At 39.0% G+C, this 19,974-nt stretch overlaps 1 protein-coding gene across 3 annotated transcripts; it reads right to left on the reverse strand.

The window, feature by feature from the left end:
• Positions 1-220: 220 nt before the first annotated feature.
• On the reverse strand, positions 221-19,886 carry CDC7 (cell division cycle 7). Of its 3 annotated transcripts, none has more exons than XM_040610910.1 (12): positions 19,809-19,886; positions 17,279-17,384; positions 13,567-13,650; positions 11,540-11,675; positions 10,795-10,888; positions 10,570-10,712; positions 8,481-8,727; positions 7,808-7,903; positions 6,792-6,970; positions 5,477-5,559; positions 2,401-2,550; positions 221-1,400 (listed from the first exon to the last, which is right to left on the reverse strand). In XM_040610910.1, the coding sequence occupies exons 2-12, from the start codon at positions 17,370-17,372 to the stop codon at positions 1,024-1,026; spliced, it is 1,683 nt and encodes a 560-aa protein (XP_040466844.1). In that variant the 5' UTR covers positions 17,373-17,384; positions 19,809-19,886; the 3' UTR covers positions 221-1,023. The 3 variants fall into 3 exon arrangements, with proteins under 3 accessions (XP_040466844.1, XP_040466845.1, XP_040466843.1); XM_040610911.1 differs by having other exon boundaries at positions 8,640-8,727; positions 13,567-13,653; XM_040610909.1 differs by having other exon boundaries at positions 13,567-13,653.
• Positions 19,887-19,974: the final 88 nt, after the last annotated feature.

Below are 19,974 nucleotides of genomic sequence, written 5' to 3' on the forward strand. Positions count from 1 at the left end.
ACCAGACAATAGCTAGCTTCTAACTCTGTGGTAAGACTTCCTTGATAATTAAGATACTTCTACTATGACAGTCATATACACTAGAGCTATCTGAGAAATGTTTTCCATCACTGAGGAATTTATGCAGGAAGCAAATGTGCATAATTCTTTGTGAACAGAAACATCCCACAGGAAAACCTTACCTGACTAATTTTTGTAGAAGCACCTCTAGACAATCTTCTGAAGTTATAAAAACAAATCCTTTATTTAACAGATACTCTTTAAAAAAAAATCAGTTTCCATAACAGCAATCAAACCTCTGCATGTCACACAAGATATTCTTAAGGCAGTAGTTAGTGAATAGTGACAGTTACCCATGGCACTGAGGAAACATAGGCTATGCAAAATGTGTAACTGCATTTATTACTGTTGCATAAGTAGGAAAGACCAGACAGGAATAAAAAAAGTGCTTTTGAAACAGCTATACTTTTCTTTTGATGATATAAGCTCCAGCACCTGGCCCCTCCTCTAGCAACACTCCCAAAGTAATACTGGTCTCCGAAAATAGCCTGAACAAAATTAACACACTTTGTTCTATTTTCAGTCCCCCATGTACTCATCAAGAACATACCCAACTATGGAAAAAAAGTCTCTCAAGCACTTTCTTATTTCAGTCGTACCTTAAGGCAAACTTGTAAATTTTAAGGGAATATCTCAAGAAATATGCATACAGCTTGTGAAACTCTTTCTTTGTAGTTTTTGATCAAAGCTAACCTTCTCAGAGAACAGGTATGCACAGCAATAACCCCTCAGAAGTGTATTAGGGTAAGTCCATGCTAGCAATGTTTATGTAATTTTTACATCTGCAAGTATTTCTTTAAACTGACATTTTCAGTCCAACTGTACAAGAAAAAATTTCAGTAGTTCCGTGCAGTGTGACGGTATTTCAATGAGTGTAAATGTTGATGGCAACAAGGTACAACTACCTCAGTACCTGATTCTCACATAAAACATATGAAAGCAATAATAGAATATGGTATATTCTCAGTGTCTCATGTCTTTAAAAAAAGGATGCAGCAAAGCCTCTTTTGCAGTTATTCTTGTTGCAGGGTTTAAGTCTAGTAGCTTATCAAGTAGGTCATAGGCTTCATCAGGAACCTGATCCCATCCTTTCATGTCTGTTGCCTTCATTTCCAAAGCACCATCACCTTCCTGAAAGCTCTTTAAGTGCTGAATTTTTTTCCCAAGTGTCTCAGGAGCACATGAGTTGTCTACTGTAACCGGCAAAGCTGCATCATTTACAGACTGGCTGGGCACTTCACTCTCGGATCTCTCACAGCTGCTATTTGTTCCTCTCAGCCTCTCACAGAGGGTTCTTAAGTTTTGTGCTGGGACAACTTGAGTACACAGAATTGATTTACCTAGAAAAAAAAAATTTACAGTAAGTGACATTATACTTTCTATTCAACTGTAACTTCTAAGTTTGTTTCAGAGAAACTTCATGTCTTGGAAGTGTAACCAGCATTAAAAAAAACAAACAAAGCAAGCCTGTCAAACACCAAATGCAACCCCTGCAGCTCTTCCACACCAGCCATGTTTTACAGCAGTAGCCCCAGCAAGTCAGGACAATAGTCTCAGTCCTGCTCAGAACAAATCTGTTTGAGTTTGTTCATGAAGTTAGGTAGTGACAGGTTGTCACCCCTCCACACACACCATCTCTTTGCATTTCACTGTGATTTTAACAGAACTGAAGAAAATTATATACCCTGATTTTTACACCTTTGGAGAATGAAGACTGATGCTGTCAGTTACACTTCCAGGTAGCAAGTGCTGCAGCATTTGGCCGGTGAACAATTAGGGGAATGCTTATTTCATGGGTTTGTGTTCTGTGGTGGTTTTGTTTTTTCAAACCAGCCTTCTGTTGGTTTTGGGGGTTTCTTTGGGTTTTTTTTTTTGTTTTTTCTTTACTAGCCCTTCTGGCTGGGGTGGGAGTGGCAGCTTAGGGAGCAAGATTTACATCATTTAACTATTAAGTCATACTGACTTAAGCCTCCAGAGCAAATTTTGCAGAAATAGAAACACTGCCTCAAGAATTCTAACCAAATGCCAGTAGAAAACATTTAGTTGGTATATTTCACCTCAAGTGGCCCTGACTCAGTGAAAGGAAGTTGACAGGTTGGGAAACCTACAGCACAAACTATAAAACATAAAAAATACAAAACTTTCTTAAAACTCTGTATATATAGGCTAATACTTTTACTGTTTTATATGCAAAAAGTGTGATTTACATCCAAAATTACTCCAAAACCTAAATGTTATATATATATATATTTTAAAAAATCATAGATTGTAAGTCACTGCACTGAACAGCAGACCAAGCATACATTTTTCCCCTTTTCCTCATAATTAAGTTTTGCATACCAAAAGTTTTAGCAGCCTGAATGGTTTCTCTGGATCCACGAACTGTCATGATTTGTGCCAAAGCAGTTAAATCATCACTCGCTTTGTAAAATGGATACCGTTCACTGAGCAGGGAAAGGAATATGATTCCCGCAGACCACATGTCAATTGCTGCAATTGAAAGAAAACTTAGTAATAACTAAATGCATGACTTAATCACAAACAAAATCACAACTTTCTTTAAAAAGAAATTATGACCTGAAAAGTTTCTATCAGAATAAGTTATGTTCTGAAGTACTGACTTTGGTCACATAGATAACACTTCAGCAAACAGTGGAAATTACTATAATTAGACTGAAGAATAATTTCCTGCTTTGATGCAGAAGGAGTGTTTAAGCTTTTCCATAGAATTTCTCATATGAGTAATTCCATTAACTTGCTAAACTTAAAGTGTACCAAAACAATGTTTGAGGTTGTTATAATCAGGAAGATGAGAGGGGGCGAAGAACTGCCTAGTTTTGATACTTGTTTGCTTCATATAAAGAAAACCTGATACGAGGATCATAAATAAATAAAAAAATCACAAATAAATGCAAATCAAATTTTTCTGGGACTGAAGGTGCCATAGATAGATAGGCAGTTCTAAAACCTTTATCTTACTATGAACTTTGTTCCTCTCCAATATGAAATCACTTGACAAGACAGCCAGTTTAAGAACTGTAATAGTTAGAAGTTATTCATCACTTTCATTGCGTTATGAAGAGTACAGAGAGTACTCTGGGGAGAGACGCCAAAGCATGATGGAAACTTTAATACTGAAAGTTATGAGAATACCTGTCTGCCATAATTTTTTGGCTCACTAAGGTGTACATTTTGAGAGATGGCAAGGAAAGTGAAGGAGAGAGTTTGAAGGATTCTCAAACTTTAAAGAGAAAAATTGACAGTTGGGAAATAAACCCATAGTTTACTTTTTTTGATTAAAAAAGTAGTAAAATAGGCAGTAATTAATTTGGACAGTTTAGTTAGAAACACTATTAGCACACAAATTTGGGGAAAAAAAGTAATAAGCTGGCTTCAGTTGCAAAACCAGATTTTAAGTCTTTCATTAAAAAAAAAAGTCGAAGTTAATCATTTGGCACAATTTACAGTGGAAAAATTTTATATCATCTTCATAGTTTCTGTAAAAAAGTTTTCGTATTACTGTATCACTGTTGAAAAGATCATACTATCTGTTTGAGGTGTCATGCATCATCCTGACCATGTGGTTGGGAAAGCTGGAGTCATCAAGGTCAGGACCTTTAAAAAAAGTTTAAGTAATTAACTCTTGCTGAAATTAATATACATTATATATCTGAATGGCTAATAAATCCTAGTCCTACAATTCTGGTAGGGCCAGGATCATCAGCAGACTGCAAGATCCTGTGCAATGGCATCAAGATCATGATTCCTGGCTACGCTTTTGTCTAGTGCTATCCAACTAGTGAGGCAGACCAAGGAAAGGGAAGCAGAGGGACAAACCAAGTTAAAGTGTAACTGGACCCATATCACATCAGCTTGGGAGTTTAGGGAGTTTATTCCCTGCACTGTGAACCTGGGTCAGGTGCACTAAGGTAGCTCTGGATAGTCAGCTGGATCCAGCTGGTAACTTGGTCTCAGCACAGACACCAGACCTAGCAGTAAGACTGGCAGGAATACAAGGTGACTGCAGCAGTCCCAAATGGACATTGACAAGAAGATACATTAGTTCAAATGCAACAATCTAATCAACATTAGTATTAGTCTGTCCAGTTCTAATTAAGACCTTTGTTGAAATACTCCAGGAGCTCAGCACCGCTGACTCAGTACTTCTAGGGCTGTCTGTGCCACACCTAGAGGTTTCCAGATTTACCCTTATTTTCTGTAATCCTCCTCTCCGTTACCCTAGAGAATGAAAATCGTCTAAAAGCATATTTGGACACACCAACATGTGTCCAAGCTTTCCTAGGTATGTCTTCTCTGCCTAAATTCTGTCTAGACAGATTCAGAGATTGTCTAAACTTGTCCTGGATTTCTGGATGTCTTCTAGCCCATAAAGCTGGCTGTTACAGCATAGGCACAGTAACTCCAAACAGGCTGCCATACACCTTGAAATCCCAGTTATACCACAGTAGAGATGTTGTTTCAAATAACATTAAACTATCTAGGGATAAGCTGATCAAATATATTGTTAAATCTGAGTGTGTACACACAACTAAGTACTGAAAATTGACTATTTTCTCAAAAGCTATTCAGCAAAAAAGTGGTGAAGAACTTAATTTAAATCCAATTTTTGAGGACATTTTTATTTATCCACCTTTTTCATAAGTCAAAATTCCTGGTCATACACCAAATGTTTAACTTTGCTTTTACTGGTCCTCCATTCTCCAGGGTAGGCACAACCTCTCCCATCCTATTGCATCAGCTAATGCATTAACCATCCCTCTGCTCTGCCCTCATATTTACCCCGACTCCTGAAACTTACTACTTCAGTATTTTTAACCCTGAAAAATTAAAAATGTATTAAGATAATATTAAGATAAAAGACACTCACAGACCAGCTATTTCAAGCACTAGCAAAAAAGGAAAAACTCTGTCAAGTATTGATCAACACTTTCAAAAACATATTTGCAATTCTACCACTAAATATATGCCTGCTATGACAGCAAACTATGTGACATTCTGTCTAGAAAAGTCTAAAGTATGTCCCCTCCCCAAGATTTATTCAAAATTTTACTTGAATAAATAAGCCAATAAGACAAGAAAATTGACAAAAATGACAGCTTCACTTCCTTTTAACACACACTGTATTCAACTCCTGCATACGGCACTATCCCTCAAATGAAATTAATAAAGGCATATTCAAATTTCAAACACAGGGAAAATATCCCTAACTTGGTTTTACTCTGAATAGTAAACTTTTAATTAAAATCAGGAAATGCTTGTTAAGTCTTTGAAGGGATAATAAAATGAATTTCACATCTAAACAAAAATTCTCCCATAAAAAAGACAACATAATACACATAAATGAGAAGGGTCAAAAAGTGAAGAAAGCCTTTAGTTTCAGTCTGTTGTGCAGTACCTGTGGTCTGAGTGGGGCACTTTGTTAATACTTCTGGTGCTCTAAATCCAGGTGTCCCTGCTCTGGGAGCAACTTGCTGACACCTTATAGCAAGAGACAAACATGTTTAGAATATAAAAGTTGATAAATAAGTTCTAATAATAATAATAATGCTTAGTATTATTTTTAGAATATACTTGTGAGAGTTGTGTAAACAGCCTTAACCCTGCCTTATTCAAGTTTTATGTAAGTTTAAAGCATCTTATAATTATCTAGCATGAAATTACGTTGCACAAGGTAACAGCCTTGCTATATTATCTATTGTATTATTATATTTTATTATCTAGCATAAAGTAATACCACAGAAATACTTATTGCATACTTCACTCAATTACCTTTTTTAGTTTCAAACAGCAGCATCACTTTTGCTAAAGGCTTGTTTTTACAGGAAACTGTAAAGTTCAGAGTCATTAACCAAAGGCAAAAAATGCACCAGATTCTTAAATGTGGATGCTCTGGCTTTGTATTAGTCCACAGCAAACCAATGTTCACTATTTCTGAGTGTTGAAAAGAATTTAATTTTCATTATTAACTAAGAGGTATGGGATTATCATTATACAAAAAAAAATTCCAGAGCTTTCTTGTGTGCCTTAAAGTGCCTTCCTTCTATGGGCCACTTATCTTTTGAGTTTGGCAAATTACTTATGTTTCATTTTTCTTAAATGAAGTTGACATCACTATATTTTGACAGGCTGGAAAGAGAGGGACCCCACAGTTCCATGACTATGCCTAGAAAGCAGAATTCTCTGCATTACTCTGTGTTCCTTAATGTGTCAATAAATGGCAATAGTAGATTACAACTGCAAAGGGATGGAGTTGAACTGTGTTAAGATTCTCTGGCCTGTCTGTTATTGAAACTTAAACATTATTTTTCAAATGAACAAATACAAAACAGTCATGTTTCCTTTTTATTCCACATTTCATGTTTCCAGAATTCAAACCTGGCATAATTTAGGCCTATTAGATAACTACTAATGACAGATTGATGTATTGCCATCTTTAAGTGTTGTAATTAACTAAGTAATCTTCTACAACACATGTAGATAATTAAAAACAAATTCATTAACATTGAATCTTGCTGCAGAGAGCAGTGAACCAATTATTTCATGAATTCCATGAATTATTCTTGTTTAAAAAGAGCATACTCAGCATTTTAAGGGTTGCACAGAATAAATGCTATTTTTCACCTACTAAATCAGCTGTCCAGTAAATCTAAGTTTCTGACCTTGCCTGAGAGCATAGCAGACAATTTTACAACATTATCAAAGCTAATTACCTTGAAAGGCAAACACTGCAAACTCTGTCCGTTGCATAACAGTCACAGGTCAGGTCTGAGGGACAACCACTGGCAGCTCTCCTGGCTGCCCCATTGCTCACTGTTTTGGTAGAAATAGTCTTCTTCTTTGTTACTAACTTCCTAGATGAAACATCTATCACCTTTGATTGTTTTATGAGCTGCAACATAGATATTTTAGAGAAGGTGACATATTTAAGAAGCTTCCCTTTACATATAGAGAGGCCAGTTCCTAAAATACTCAGACTGAACAAGTGCTCATGAGCAAAAAGCTGCTATTTTAGAACAGAAGACAGCAAACCTTTAACATTATCACCTCTATAAAACAGACACTGGGGCTTTCTAAATACCCTGATCTTCTCCCCTTCCCCTCTGGAAAACATACTTCAGTGTTTATTAAAAAACAATATACATTAGATATTCTGAAGCTACAAGACAAGTATTTTTCAAGTTAGTATAACATTTCAAGAAATCTTTTGGTTCAACATGAGAATAAAAAAAAAGGTGTATGAAATGCCACAGCAACACACAGGTACTAAGTCTAATTCTACAATAAAACAATTGCTGTTGGCCAAACGCCTTAATGTAGCTCGGGCTTCCCCCTTGTCATATTAAATACTAAGCACAAAAAATACAGAAAAATATTTATTGCAAGTTTTATCTCCAGCTTCAACTGCAAAGTAAAAGAAAAAAAAGACATTTCACAAGCTAAGTGTATCTTTGTTGCACAGATACACATGTAGGAAAAAGATTTATTTAGCATACAACCAAGATCAGCTAGGGAGACAGGTACATAACCAGTTCTTTTAAGAGTTTAAAAAGGGACTGAAACAGAAATGAAAAATTCTTTGAGCCTTTCAGGAAAACCACACTTAATCTGCTCAAAAACTTCTAATCCCAAATCATCCTGGAGTAGTGTCCAGTCTTACAGAACAACCAGTTCTATAATTTTTCAAATATGTAAAAGATTGCTCTTACTGATGAGTCATACTTCTTACTTTTGTACTTGAGTTCTCCTGGTATGTAGAACTATAGACATTGAAATTCCTCTCCCCAAAGACAGAGCGCTGGGCAGAATGGTGCACAGAATCCTCCTACAATACCAACAAAAAGGACAATAAAGATCCTACCTAACACAGTCAGCTGGATACTGACAGTTCAAAAAAAAAATTGTGAAGTGACAGAAAACAAGAACAGCTGCATGCTAAGTCATTTTCAGGCATCAGTTTACCATGGATGAAGAAGAGACTGTCTAGACAGAACAGCAAACATGCTTACAAAACAAATCACACCTCAGAAGTGCCCCAAGACAATCCGAACATCATCTCTACTGTATTTGTTATGCAAGTAAGTAAACATACATTAATAATTATTGGCTTGGGAAGGAGTTCCATGGTAATGTCACTTAAAAAAGATTTAAGGCTGTCTAAATAGTAACCCATGCTAGGGTTTTATACAGCCTTTGGCACTGTATTGTATCCAACAGATAATGAATGATGCCAATAGGGGTACATAAAATTAGCCACTTTGATATGAAAGCTGTGATCCTGTGCATGCATCAGGGCCCTGCAAGACACCCACGCACGGCTTTTGTTCCAGTGTTACATCTCCCCCTGTTGGATGAAGTAATACATTAAACATAAAACAGTATTGATGAAAAAGACTGAGAACCTTTCCTCCTCTTGCTTGTTTACTCTGTATTTTTGGAAGTGAGCCGGACCTTTTATCAGCTGCTTTTGAGGCTGACTGTTGAGCCTCTTTAGGTCCTGCGACACTGACAGAAACCCCGTTTCCCAAAGCTATGGTGGGATTATTTTGCGGGCAACTTCCCTGCTGGTCTTCGGAATGGGCTGTTTTGAGAAGTTCAATTTTTGTATCAGGGGTTCCTTGTGCCAACCCAAAATCTACCAAGGCATACCTGAAAGAGACAAATCTAGAATCAGGAGTCACAAGGTATCCATCAATCAGTTCAACTTACTATTCATTAATTGCTTACTTATGTATCTTTCGCATTTAACTCAATATGTTGCTTATCTGTACTGTTGCCAGCATCACAGCCCTATTTTCCTCCTCCTCCTCCTCTTGTCCCATCTTACTTACCCCCCAATGTGTTTACCCTATACCCATCTTATTTCACTGTTTATTGTCCCAAAACCTTCTCAAGTGCATACTTTCTCCAATGGTTAAAAAAATATTCCCAGCAATTCCTTTCTGGGGTTCTTCTAATCCTACAGGTCCAAACCTTCAGCCAGTGGTCAAGTACAAGTGACTTGACCCTTGCAGGATTCCCATGGGCAGAGCACAAATGTAGCAACGAAGACAGACAAGCCTAACAATGCTGAGAGTTTTGCCAGACTTCAAGCAATACTATTGGAATTTACTTAGTCTTCAAACAGGTAAGACTACATTAGCTCACGCTTCAGATCTGTCTTTAAAAGAATGATCTTTTTGCTACAGCCAGTACAGAGCCAATCCACCTGTCTCTGGGTCTCAGACAAACTCATCTCCACAGCCTCCACACCCAAAGCAGCAATTAAGGTTCAAAAATGCTGAAAGAGCAAAACAACAATACAAATTCATTTTGACAAATTGAAAAAAAAAAACCCAAATACCAAAACCACACCACCAGTACTTCTCAAATTTTTAAGCTGCTTGTTTGGCAAAATATAATCAAATCTCCCCTACAAACTTCCAGTGAATAGTATCATTTAGTTTGGGAAAGACCGTTAAGACAACCAAGTCCAACTGTTAACGCAGCACTGCCAAGTCCCACTAAACCATCTCCCTGAGCACGACATCTATGTGTCTTTTAAATACCCCGAGGGATGGTGACTCAACTGCTTCCCCGGGCAGCCTGTTCCAATGCTTGACCACCCTTTCTGTGAAAAAAACAAAGTTTTCCTAATACCCAGTCTAAACCTCCCCTGGTCCAGCTTGCAACTGTTTTCTCTTGTCCCATCCCTCATTACTTGGGTGAAGAGACCGACACCCACCTCACTACAACCTCTTTGGAGGCAGTTGTAGAAAGCAGTAAAATCCCCCCCGAGCCTCCTTTTCTCCAGGCTGAACACCCCCAGTTCCCTCAGCCGCTCCTCATAAGACTTGTGCTCCAGACCCTTCCCCAGCTTTGTTGTTCTCTGGACACGCTCCAGCACCTCAGTCTCAGCTGCGCCTAGCACACCGCTCACCCACACAGCCATAGGGCTGCCGGCACTGAAACTGTACCTTACTCTACCCATTTCAGCTCTTTACAAAAAAGCAGTACCTCACTTTTTACAGTCTTTAAACATTATAACTTGCAGGCAAAAAACCCAGCCCTACTAGTTATAAAGGTGAATTCAATGTAAGGCGAGAACAGCCCAAATCTAGCTATCTTTTCTGTATCAGTTTTACTCTATGCACAAGTAAAAATTTACAAGTATCAGTTTATGCACCACAAGTCACTACTGACTTCTATTTTTTCCATTCTTATTCAAAAATATAGTACTTTTACTCAATAGTAAAATCTTCATTTTTTTTTTCAGGTACTTGTCACCCCATGAGGCAGATATTATATTGTATGGAAAAACAAAATTCTTTCCCTCCTCAAATCCCTAAGCACAGAAATACAAAAACCCAAATCTTCTTTAGCTTTATTACTTAAGCACATGTTATGCAGATGGAAGGGAAAAAAAAATATCTAAAAATCTAATTTGACTCTGTTCTGCCAAGGCACGCCCCCCCAGATGAGATCACCGTGCAGTCAGCTGCACAGACTTACTCTTTTAGCTGCCTGTTGTAGAGGAAGTTACTGGGCTTGACGTCACGGTGAACAATACCAAAGTGATGAATGCGCCTCAACGCTTTAAACAGATTAAACATGTATTCCCTCACTTCTTCAAAGGAAAGAGAATTCAAGATGTCCTGAAAGATTATTTGGATACTGTAATCAGGTAACTGTTTTTAATTAAAAAGTTCTACTACACATAAAAAGTCTGGGACTCACCAAGAAGGATTCATGTTCCAGATAAGGCATAACAATAACCACATGATCATTTTTCCTAAAGCAGTATTTAACTCCCATAACGTTATCTTGTCCCCTAGACGAAAAGTAACGTAACTGAATAAAGAGCAGAAGATTGATGCTTATTTTCCTTTATTTCTTAAAAGCTTCAGTCAGGCTTTTCGTTTATAATCTGATTTATATTTTGACAGTAGTCTTATCAGCGGTCAGCAATTATGTTGTTGCCACTCACTGCTATGTTCCATCTGAGTTCCGCAATTTGCAATGAGCGCTCCACGGATTGTGGGGCCGTGGCTGGTGGTTACTGCTGTAATTAAATGTAGGACCTAACCTTCATGATACTGATTACTATAAGAAGGTACTATTCAGCACACCTGGCAATGAGAATTCATTCTTAAAACCACATTTTCTGACGAAGAGATTATTTTTTCACTTTCATTATTTGCATTTCAGAACTGGATTTTTTATCATAGAGATACATCATAGAACTTCTCAGATGGAAAATGCAGAACCATCCACAAACTGAGACTAGTGGAAAAGGGCATCCATTACAGGTAAGACACTCCATTTCCTATTTGCTCTTGATAAAAAGAATACACATTTCTGTGGTTAAAAAAAAAAGCAGATGAAGTGTCAAAACTTTAAATAAATAAATAAAGAACAGTGAGAACAATGAACAATGTTCAGCAGTTTAGTCAAGACAACCATAATTTTTTTGTTTATGTACCCTGCTACTGTGAGGCACTGAAGCTCAGCAGCAATTCGCAGAGGGTGGCTGGTTGGAAGCAAGTGTTTCAGAGCCATTTTTTCCTCATGTCCTGTCTGTAGTTGTGCTGTGGCCAAGTAAACAGAACTAAAAGTACCTGTAAAGAAGGGAGGAAAGCACTGTCTTCAGCATTTTTAATTAGGTCAATTCAGATTTTTAAAGTAGTGATCTTACTGTTCACAATGCTGCAGTACACTTGATACTACATCAAAAGCAGATTCTGGAAGAGAAAAATGCAGTTCCTTTTTTCTGCTACTCAAGTCAGTGGTCTTGTATACAAGTTTTTATGTCAGTAAAAAATGCAAATGTAACACTGTCTAACTTGCCTGGGACACAGAGCTCTCTCTGAATGTAGATCTCCTATCTTTGATTTGCTTTCTTGTTTAGGTAGCTTGCTTTCATCTGACATATAACTCTTCTCTCCCTACAATGTAAGTGGGCTATATAATGCTAATCTGGAAAGCACTGCCTTTACTATTCAACGCACTTCTGAAATTGCTTTATTTCTCTTAATTCTGCTTCCTTATCTACAAAGTAAGACTTCTCACATGATACGCAACTTTACTATTTGTCTGCCCAGAGCATTACTACATAGACAGAACACGAAAGATTCATTTGAAAAAGGGAGCATGCAGACTATATGATACACTTAACCCACCCACCTCAATTTAAGGGTATTATAATATACCTCTTGGGGGTTAATTTATCCTAATGATCCAAAATATCTGAACATACAAGTTGAAGCATTCTTCTATATGAATAAACAGTGCAAATCGCTTTTGACTACATTTTAAGTGTTGCATTTGCATCATGCTAATTCAGCAGTCTGTAAGTGCGCCTACATACATCAAAATGGCAGCAAAACCACTAAATACTTCTTGCAGTCATAACAACAACAACAAAAAAATCTAGAGTCCCATACATTCAGTAGAATTGATTATAGCAACAAAGGGTTACCAAGTTCACCTAAGACATTATTTTTAGTGGTGAGAACTGCTAAAGCAGAAGTGCCTCCAGAGTGGAATCCCAAGCTGGGGCTTGTTTTCTCAATGCTGCAGAACTGCAAGTGGCCTTTTTTAAAAGCGTTGGTTGCTCCCATGAGCAAAATCAGAGTGCTATTCCTAACCAGCAATTCTGTTTAATTACACTATCTCTTTTTATAACAGGCAGAACTCCTTTTTGTTTTTAAAATTGTGTATTGCTGTGGTAAATGGAGCTGGGATTTTGGGGAGGGCTCTTTTTTTTTTTTGTTTTGAGGCAAAAACTTTTAGCCATCTAGCCTGCCATCACAGGTATTCCACCACAGAACAGCCATAAAACCATCAGCTTCTCATCAACACCTTTGTTTAAAAGTGTGGCATGTCACAAAGCATTTCAGAGATCAAACCTTTTTGTGCACCAAAAAGTGCTGAAATCCTACACTCAGAAGCACCTAAGAATCTATTTATAGTCACATCTAACATTTATTGAGGGTATCTGTTGAAGGTAAGGTATATACAAGTGTTCTAGAATGTGATACCGTGTGTCTTAATTTATGTTTTTTTAATAATATAGCCATAATCGTTCAGTTTCCTCCTCCAATTCTGCCCACCCAGTTTCAGTGGGAACAAAGCCAACTTAAGGAACCCCAGTTAAATATGTCAAAATGCAGCTGCATATAAATAGATTCCTTGTGTAAAAGAGAAACAGAATGGAGTGTTAAGACCTATTTACTTGAATCTACCTCAAAAATTTTTAGTTGTCAAAACTGGAATGCTAGTTTTTGAAAGGCTTTCATATACCAGATCTTCAATGAAATATCTTGAAAAGGCCCCTAATTAACAAACCTATAAGCTCAAAAACATACCAGAATTCCTACAGAGACCAAGCAGTAAATCCAAAAGGCATCTGGCTTAAATTGCATATACTGTGATCTTAGGATTTATACCTTTTAAGTTAGAAATACCAAAAGAAATCCAAGTCTAAGCACACTAAAATAAAACATTTACCTTCTCCAATTTTTTCCTTAATTTTGAACACATTCACAAGCTGTGGCACTGCTTCATAAAGCTTTTCTATATCTTTTTTTATTCCTGCTGTGGAAAGAATGGGGAAAATGTTAGGAATTTTATTGCTTGATACAATATCTGACCTATATTTGAGATCACTAATCACACTTCATAGGACTATGAATTCACATAAACACAGGACAAAACAGCAGACTGGTAGCTATCCCTGCTGCCATTACCATCTGCAAATTTGATATTATTGTTCTTCATCACACTCCCTCATAAGCTGCAGCATTTAATTTTTATTTTTTTTTAACTTATCTGCCACTTAGCAGTTCCTGAGAGGGTAAAAAAGCCTTCTGGGTAGTAAAATATCAGATTACAGCTGACTGATAAATGTTTTCGTGAGATTTGTGTTGTCAATTTCATAAGACACAACTATAATAGTTGTTTCTGTAAGCACAGAAGCATATCCATTGGATACAAGTCAAAAATGTAGGAAAATATTTTTTTAAAAGATCAATAATGCAATCTTTCACACTATTACTTAAAATAGTAAACACCAAAAATGTTTGCTCTGCATTTAAGTCGCTGCACTTTGTGCTGTGATCACTAGATGGCATGACAAGGATGTTGTACTGTATTATTTTTTAAAAAATTACAGCTTTCCATTCAGTTTATGAATCCTTGTAGTTTAAGTGCTCTCTGTACTCTATGTGAGAACTCTGTTTGAAGCTATGAAGTGTGTAGAGTCTGTGACTAATTTCTGTAAAGCAGGGGTGAAGAATAATTTATTAGAAGAACTAAGCACAAAGTGGTATTTGGAAAGTCAATCAAATAGAAGAAAAAAGTATAAGTTTTTCAGCCTAAAAATAAATAATAAATTAAATTTAACATAAATATACCAATTGTATTGTATACATAAAAATACACTATGTTTTACCAGGACAGTAAGTCATATGCAATGAGAATTATTTTCAAAATATCGCCAATATGCTAGAAAAAGTATGGATTAGCATCCATCCCCAACCTTTTATGTTAGCTCACTTTATACAGCAACAAAATCTGAAGTCTGCCTAAAGAACACTTTCTTCCTGGTAAAAGCTCAATAAATTAGTTGGCAATTCAAGGTACAGCTAACTTTTGGTTATAGAGGTGTTTTTTATTTAAAAAATTTATTAGAAACCAACATACTAAAAATACTTTTGAGAACTGAAGCCTGCTGCCTCTCTTACTACCCATTTACTTATTTTTTTTCCTTTAAATTGCCCCCTCTGTTTCTCCAAGTTATTTTGTTTTAAGTCATTTCAGGGGCAATATTTCAGGATCTATGCTACACACCAAACCCACTAACATTCTTTTAAGATACATTTGATCAACAAATACAAGTAAAAGGTTAATCAGTTTTGCTAGAAATCATATTTTAAAACTTTAAAAATATCCTAGGATAAAAATGAACACATTTGTACTAATAGTCAAGATGTACAGGACCCTGTGTCTAATAATCCCCGAAGAGGCTAAAGAAAATCAGTCAACTGTACAGTTATTCTGGTTATTCCCCAATTTTACAGAGCCAGATTAAGTTAAACACCTTTAAAAGTAAGAAATTGAAAATTTGAGGAATCAGCTCATTTTCCTGTCATTATAGTAAAAATTTGTGTTAAAAACACTAAAAATTTGAGAAGTTACTACATAATGTTTTTAATTGATAGCATTCATATCGCCCATGTGCTCAGAACTTTAAGAAATTTACCTATGATTGCTGTAATTCTTGTTGTTTTGTCACTAAAGAATTGATGATAAAAAGAAAGTGGTATTGCCAGCTACTTTGCACAGCAGTTTTGACTTTTTTTACACAAATGCTTATGCTGAGACATTCAGGAAAGCTTTCTGAAATCTTCACAAAATACAGGAAGGGGAAAGGCTGGCATTTGCACTATGTTCCATTTTTCCCAGGAATACTCAAAGGTGTTAAGAGATGAAACCTCACAACAGAATTATGAAGAACTTAATATTGAAATGTTATCGCATCACTGAAAGACATAGGCATTTCCCCTCAGGAAGATAATCCTGCTATTGGGTTCCGAAACATCCTGCATAAACATCATCCCAAGAGGTCAGCAGCCACAGGACAAAGCTAGAAAATTGTTTTCAACAGTCATATAGTTTTAACAGGCCCTGTTAAGCAACACTGTTTAGAAAACTAGAATGTTTAGTTTGGTATCTAACCTGTTTTGTTCCAATACTTGCATTTTACTCTGACTTCTGAAGAGAGTTGCTTAAGCTTCAGGTTTTATTGAAAAAAAAAAAATATATATACACATACTGACAGTAACTTTACAACATCAAATTTGCACTGGAATTTCTCCACTGAAGTTGCTCAGTTAGGAAAAAAAGGACTTTGGCAAAAAGAAGTTCTAACAAGGATGCAAAAGACACATCTTTTTAAGACTTTGGTAAATGACAAATTTCTACTACAAAACCATATCAGGTTTTGGGTTTTTTTGTTCCACCAAGCTAACATTCCTAAGGCAGATACTAGCAGTCATGAAAAGCTCTCTCAATACCTGCTCTAGAGAACAGAATCTTTCAAATACTGTTTTGCCTGACACTGAATTCAGGCTCCTGCCTGGACAAAGTTCACAGCTGTCGGAGCACTAACAGCTGGGTGACCCAGGCTGCAGATCCGAGGGCAGAGCAGTGCCTACCAAGGGGACAGAGAGCATTCAGTAATTCAGCACAGCTTCTTGTACGACAGATCCCAAAGAGGGCCAGAAACAGCCAGTGACTGTCCTTGTTGAGAGACAGCAATATAATCTGTTTTCCTCCTGGAGGTCTGAATCCCCAGGTGGGTATAGAGAACACAGCCATAGTACCGTCAGCGTATAGTAACATAACAATATCCAACATTTTCTGTGAGCAGATTTTAAAGTAATTTTTTTACTTCCTAGAATGAAAAGCATTTGTAAAGCAAGACGATTAAACGTTGTTCTGCATCACTCTATATAATTTTGGACACGAATGTGCAGGGGACTAATAGAGCACGATCTACTTCTAGGAAAATCAGTATCCATTAATATATATAAGCTGACTGACCATCCACAGTTACCGAGCAAGCATTGTACAGAAGGTCCAGGTTGAAGTATGTTCACAAAGAGACCCAAAAACGAGCAACAAAACCACTATAAGAACACATGTTCTTAGTTCAGCTTCTCTGGCAAGAGCAAGGAGACTGTTTTCATGCGCACTGACACATGTAAAGATATTGAAGGATAATAATTTCTAAAATATTTAGTTTATAAAATTATTATATACACTTTTATTATAGCAAAATTATTATTTTTTTTATATAAATATATAGCAAGATTATAGCAAAAAATATAATTTTTGCGTACTTGTCTGGTCAGAGAATGTTATTCTCAAGGACTGCCTTTTTTGAATTCTGGTATCTTCTTATAACATATTCTGTACTAAATAAAAGAGTAGGATTAGCGAACTCTGACAAACTACTGCTGCTTAAGTTTTGCAATGCACAAAAACGAGGAATAAACTTAAAATCAAAAGCCACCTCAAATGTTTTCATTTCATTATTTCTTTATACAGTAGGATCGTATACAGAAAGGCTTACAGCTGATTCTGAAACTTTCCGAAGCGATGAAGAAGCATGTCAGCAACAAAAGGTAAAGTTAGCAATCCCTATTTTAGCACGTACCTGAAAGCTTGCTGTTCTGCTCATGCTTCCCACAGAAGTCTTCAGCCTGATGAGGGTGCTGTTCATCATAGTGAGACTTCAACACTGTCTCCATCACAAAACAAACCTGAAATAAAAAAAAACCCAAGACTCTGAGGACTAGTTCTGGACATCTGGGGGAACAAGCATATCCGGTAAGACACTTCCTGGCCCTGCACTCAGTTTCTGTGATGAGATTTAGGGAATCTGAGGTGAGGAGTTCCTCTTCCTACCTAAAACAACAAAGTGTCACCCCTCATCCCAGAGCAAAACTAAACCGGTAAACCCACTCTCTCTCTGGCAAGAGGAAAAAAGGGGGAAGGGAATGAAGACTGCAGGATAAGCTTAGACACAAGTGATTTTCTTTCATCTCTTGTGTGTTTCCTCATTCACATTAAAGCATTAAATTTTCCCTGAAGTTTGCTTTGAAAAGCCAGGAACTGATGCACGCAGAAATAGCTGTATTGCATACTACAACACCTGTACAAAGACAGAAAACCTGAAAGAAATTGTAAGTGGGGGGGGGGGGGGGGGGGGGGGGGGGGGGGGTGGGGGGGGGGGGGGGGGGGGGGGGGGGGGGGGGGGGGGGGGGTGTCTTCTCAATATAGGAGATTTCTCTTTCTTCTAGGTAAGATCAACAAAAGGCATAATTATTTGTTGCCCTCCACCCATGACAAGAAATAATAGTACATGCTTATTCTGAAATGCCTCTTCCCAAATCTTGGAGACGCTAAATAAAACTGTAAATTAGTAAAGTATACTCATATTGTACAATCAAAAAACCCTGATAATCCTATTTCTTGTGGAAATGAAAGGCAGGGAGACCCAGGGCAGGATAACCAGTGATAAGTGAGCCTGGAATCACCACCTCTTACAGTCGCCCAACACTGGTTCCATTCAAAGATCTTCCTTGCTTGTAACTTTGGCAAGCCTTCGAAGTTCTGGCTAAACTTTTCCACAGGAGAAACATAATCTGAAAAACTTCAAGTGAAAGGATTCATCTGTTTCAGCACTGGAGCTAGAAATATATTTTGCCCCCAAAGAATTCAAGCTACTTTTAGTCTGTCATCCTCATGCAACAGACTCTTTATTTTTTTTCTTTTAAGGGAGCTTTGCTGGAGTGGGATTTGGAAACTAATTGAATGAGATTAGAGATATTCCTAGTCTCTTAGAGGGAGAACTCCCTCTGGTAATGCTAAGTAGGCTGATAAACCTGTTCCAAACCTGAAATAACATGGCCTTATTAACAAAATTAGGAGGGCAAATTAACGCAGACATCCCCCACCGTTCGCCATGGCCTACTTGCTCTGCTTCAGCCCCACACCAGCTCCAGCTCTAGGCTCTTCCAGCTCAAGGCTGGCCACACCTTGTTTGGGAAAATAAAATTAACATTTCTGTCTGCTCGTAAATGGCATGGGAAGATGCTCATGGCTCGCTGGCCATGAGGGGGGTGAAAGGGGCTCAATAACTTGGGGTACTGTTTCCATTCATTTATGTTGAATACACAAGCTGCTATCTGCAGAACTGAGTACCTTGAATTTTTGAGTATGTTTAAAAATGGTTTACCAAGTTGGAAGTGGCCTCAACAGTTATAAAGTAAAACATCAAACAAAGCTTGATTCAGTTGGATATTTAGTTTTCACATTAAAGCATGCTCAAAAGACACCAGTAGAGATAAATTAAGAGGAAGACCAAAATGACCCAACGTTTCAGCTGAACTTTCTGGCAGTGAAATCCAATTAAAAAAAAAAAAACAAACACACAAACAAGAAGAACATGAACATCCTCCAGAATATCAAAGTAAAGAAAATAAAATAAATTAAAAAAAAAGACCAAGAGCAGACAGCAACAGATTCAAACAGCCCACAGTTTCAGGGTCTTCCCAGTCGGGTGCGTGAGCCTCGCACGCAGGAGTTAGCGGCACTGCTGCGGGACCGCAGCTAACGCGGCGCTGCCGGCCCCGCACGGCCCCCGCAGCGGGACCCCGCGGGGAGCTCGGCGCGCCGAAGGCAGGGCTGGCCGCGCTGCCTGCGCGCCCGCACGTACGGAGAGCGGCTGCCGCGGCCGGGTGGCCTCGCAGCGAGCCGGTGCGCTGCGGGCACACGGCACAGCGTCCGGGACTGGGGCGAGCCGCGCACCGAACCCGCGCACCCGCCGGCAGTGCGGGGCCGAGGGGGGGCGCTGGCACCCGGCCGCCTCCGCGGGGCGCCCCGCCAACAACCCCCCACGGCGGCGCCGCTCAACCGCGGCCCGCGGAACGGCGGAGCTGCCGGCCGGCGGGAGCGGAGCGGGCCTGCCCCGCCGCCAGGGGCCGCCCCTCAGCCCCGCATGCCCACGGCCAGGCCGCCCCCACGGGGCCTCCCCACGGACGAGCAGGCCGCGCCGGGCCGGGCCGCCCTCGTCCCGCGGAGGGGCAGCGCGGAGGGACGCCCCGGGGCAGCCCCGGCCGCGGCACGGGAGGGGGCGAGGGGGCCGCGGGCGGGCACGGCCGGGGACTCGCGCGGGGACTCACGCGGGACGCGGGCTGCCGCGCGGCGCCGCGGTTTTGCCTGCTGCCGGCCTTTCGCCGACCGGCTCCCCGCCACCAATCCCGGCCCTCGGCGGAAGCCGCGGCCCCGGCCAATAGGGCCGTCGGCCGGAGGAGCGAGCGCTGCTATTGGCCGGCCGGCGCGGGGGAG

This window comes from Falco naumanni, chromosome 11, assembly GCF_017639655.2.
Source record: "Falco naumanni isolate bFalNau1 chromosome 11, bFalNau1.pat, whole genome shotgun sequence".
Lineage (NCBI taxonomy): Eukaryota > Metazoa > Chordata > Aves > Falconiformes > Falconidae > Falco > Falco naumanni.

Excerpts from the sequence above, each read along its gene's own strand:
- CDC7 (XM_040610909.1), bottom strand. The coding sequence starts at position 17,372 with ATGGAGACAGTGTTGAAGTCTCACTATGATGAACAGCACCCTCATCAG. Across the intron at positions 11,676-13,566 it reads TAAGGAAAAAATTGGAGAAG|GTACTTTTAGTTCTGTTTAC; the intron begins GTAAATGTTTTA and ends CCTTCTTTACAG. Across the intron at positions 10,889-11,539 it reads CAGTGCCTCACAGTAGCAGG|GGGACAAGATAACGTTATGG; the intron begins GTACATAAACAA and ends CTTTTCGTCTAG.